Source organism: Fragaria vesca, linkage group LG6 (assembly GCF_000184155.1).
Source record: "Fragaria vesca subsp. vesca linkage group LG6, FraVesHawaii_1.0, whole genome shotgun sequence".
NCBI classification, from domain to species: Eukaryota; Viridiplantae; Streptophyta; class Magnoliopsida; order Rosales; family Rosaceae; genus Fragaria; species Fragaria vesca.
The window spans coordinates 14,856,077-14,858,875 of record NC_020496.1 but is presented as its reverse complement, the minus strand read 5'-3'; the positions used below and the strand labels follow the sequence as shown (position 1 = coordinate 14,858,875).

Genomic DNA, 2,799 nt, shown 5'->3' with positions numbered 1-2,799 from the left:
ACCTCCTTGAGTCAACAGATCAATCTAGATAAGTTTTCCATCTGCTTTTTTGATAAGACGCATGCTTCTTTGAAAACGAACATTTCAAATTTACTTGGCTTATAGCATAAAACTACCATCGGTAGATATCTTAATTAGAATACACAATATTGTCTTTTGGAAAGACCCCCAGAATGCTAGAGTGCTTCTCATTAAGGTTTCTAAAAGACTTAGTGGCTGGAAGAGCTCAACACTTTCTAGAGCAGGCAAGGCCATTTTACTTAAGTCCAATGCTTATGCTATTCCTAATCATGTTCTTTCCTACTTCAAGTGTCATTCTAAGATCTCTAAAGCACCGGAAAAAGAGATGAGAACTTTTTTCTGGGGAAAAGATGCTAAGACACCTCATGTGGCTTGGGATCAGATTTGCCTACCTAAGAGCAAATGCACACATTTTAGGTGGGTTGGACCAATCCTCAACCCGAGCTAATGAACTATTCATCCAAATCGGTCATTGGTCCTTGATTCGATGATACAACAACGAGACCGATCCGAGAACCAATTACTATTCACCTTTTAATAACAATGTTTTTTTATTGATAAACAATTATTGTCTTTTACTTTATAATTGAATTCAATAATTATTTATTTATACACAAGATGCTCATGTAACATATATATATATATATATATAAAGAAATTAAACTAAAAAAATACCAATAATATATCAAAGACAAATGTGGGAAAGACACGTGTCCTCTTCAGATATCGTTATCTTCAAAAATAATTGAGACGATTTCAGATAGGATTTCAAATCAATCTCGACACGCCACGTGTAGACAATAACAATTTGTCTCTTAAAAAGGTCAATAAATAAGCCTCAAACTCATTCTACATTCACACATTTATCTCATTTTCATCTCCTCCTTCTAGATTCAGATATTATCATCTATTTCACTTCTCATATTTTTCATGGATCATATAAAAAATTATTTGAGAGCGAGAGATGAAGAAGATAAATTACACATTATGTAGATTCGGTCCAACAATGCTCAAGCCGCTGCATTGGTTGCCCAATATCACCATATGTAGATGCAGACTCGGGTTCATGTCCTGGTTATGCCCTTAACGTCGAAACACATAGGCAATCAAGAGGGGCTAACATGATGGAGGATTACTTTGTCGAGCGTCCAGTGTACAACAACGTACGGTTTTCCGTCAGCGTTGTCGAATGCTAAAACCAGTATTCAATCGCATCATGGTGGACCTTTGCAATTTCGACGATTTTTGGAAGCAAAAACCAGATGCCACCGGAAAGCTAGGATTGCTCTCGGAACAAAAAATGACAGGTGCGTTACAAATGCTTGTATATGGTGCATGGGCTGATCAATGTGATGAAGTCACCAGGATGGGAGCATCAACAGCTTTGAAATGCCTTAAGAAATTTTGTGCACAAGTTGAGTATTTGTATGAAGGTTGGTATCTTCGAGCTCCTACACAAAGGGGAACAACCTGGTTTTCCCAGTATGATTGGGAGCATTGATTGCATGCACTGGAAGTGGAAAAATTGTCCAAAAGGGTGGTCCAAAGCTTTCTCAGGTCGTAAAGGGTACCCTACTGTTATTCTTGAAGCTGTGGCATCCTACGACACACATGTTTGGCATGGATTCTTCAGTAACCCAGGAGCTCAAAACGACCTTAACGTTGCATCCAACATGTTCGCAAGGGTTATTAACGGAAGTGCTCTGGAGGTCGCGTATAAGGTGAATGATAGTACATACTCTGTACCATATTACCTTATTGATGGAATATACCCGAGGTGACAGACATTTGTCAAAGCAATATCCATACCCAAATATGCCAAGGAGGCACACTTTACCAAGATGCAAAAGTCTTACCGTAAGGACGTTGAGTAGTGTTTTGATATCCTTCAAACTCGATAGGCCATACTTCGTCATGGTGCTAACTTGTTCAAACTAGAAGACATGTGTACTATCATGGTAAGTTGCATGATTCTTCATAACATGATTTTGGAAGATGAGTTTGACGAGGACTAATTTGAGGAATATGAATTTGCATCCATTATTGGCAAGCGTATATGAACGAACGGTGGATCATGAAGGTAATGTTATCCATCATGAATCAATTTTAAGGGCTAGAGAAACCCTACCGGCATTCTTAGATGCTAACTTCCAATTACGTTCTGCTTATCTCCACAAGGCGTTGCGAGATGAATTGGTAATTCATATTAACAAATGATTTGCATAATCATTTGTTAAAGTGATGTTCTCCTTAGTTCATCATCTTTATTTTTACTTGAATAATGTTGTGTGTGTGTTTTATTTATTTAACTTTAATAATATTGTATGTGTGTTTTGTTTGTTTCCTTTCAATAAAATAAAATTATTTCACTATTCTTATTTCATAACAAATAGGTGACATTTATTTCATTAAATAAATTGCATAATACAATCAACTTAGTCATTCAAGAATAATACAATTAGTGCGGCTATTGGGACCTCCAGTTTTCCTCAGTATACCTCTATGGCTCTTTACACCTCCCTTTCATTTTTAAAAACAAGCATTTGCTTATTAAACCTCCTTTCAAATTCCTAAAATAATCTTAGGTTTGTTATTCATATATATTTCAATAATTTACTCATTATACCTCTTATTCGCTCGCTAGACCTCCCACACTTTTAATTTTTTTTTCTTTTTACATGCAAACATCTATTTCATACCTCGATTGCTTGATTTCTCTTTTCTTCTTCTCTTTTTTCATGAAAATCTCTTTGGCAACCTCAATTCCTTGAATGTTTT

At 36.1% G+C, this 2,799-nt stretch overlaps 1 protein-coding gene across 1 annotated transcript; it reads left to right on the top strand.

Annotated features, from left to right (window-relative positions):
• The first annotated feature begins 1,237 nt into the window (after nt 1-1,237).
• LOC101314112 lies at nt 1,238-1,802 on the top strand. Its single transcript, XM_004305369.1, has 2 exons — nt 1,238-1,454; nt 1,558-1,802. The coding sequence occupies exons 1-2, from the start codon at nt 1,238-1,240 to the stop codon at nt 1,800-1,802; spliced, it is 462 nt and encodes a 153-aa protein (XP_004305417.1).
• Nucleotides 1,803-2,799: the final 997 nt, after the last annotated feature.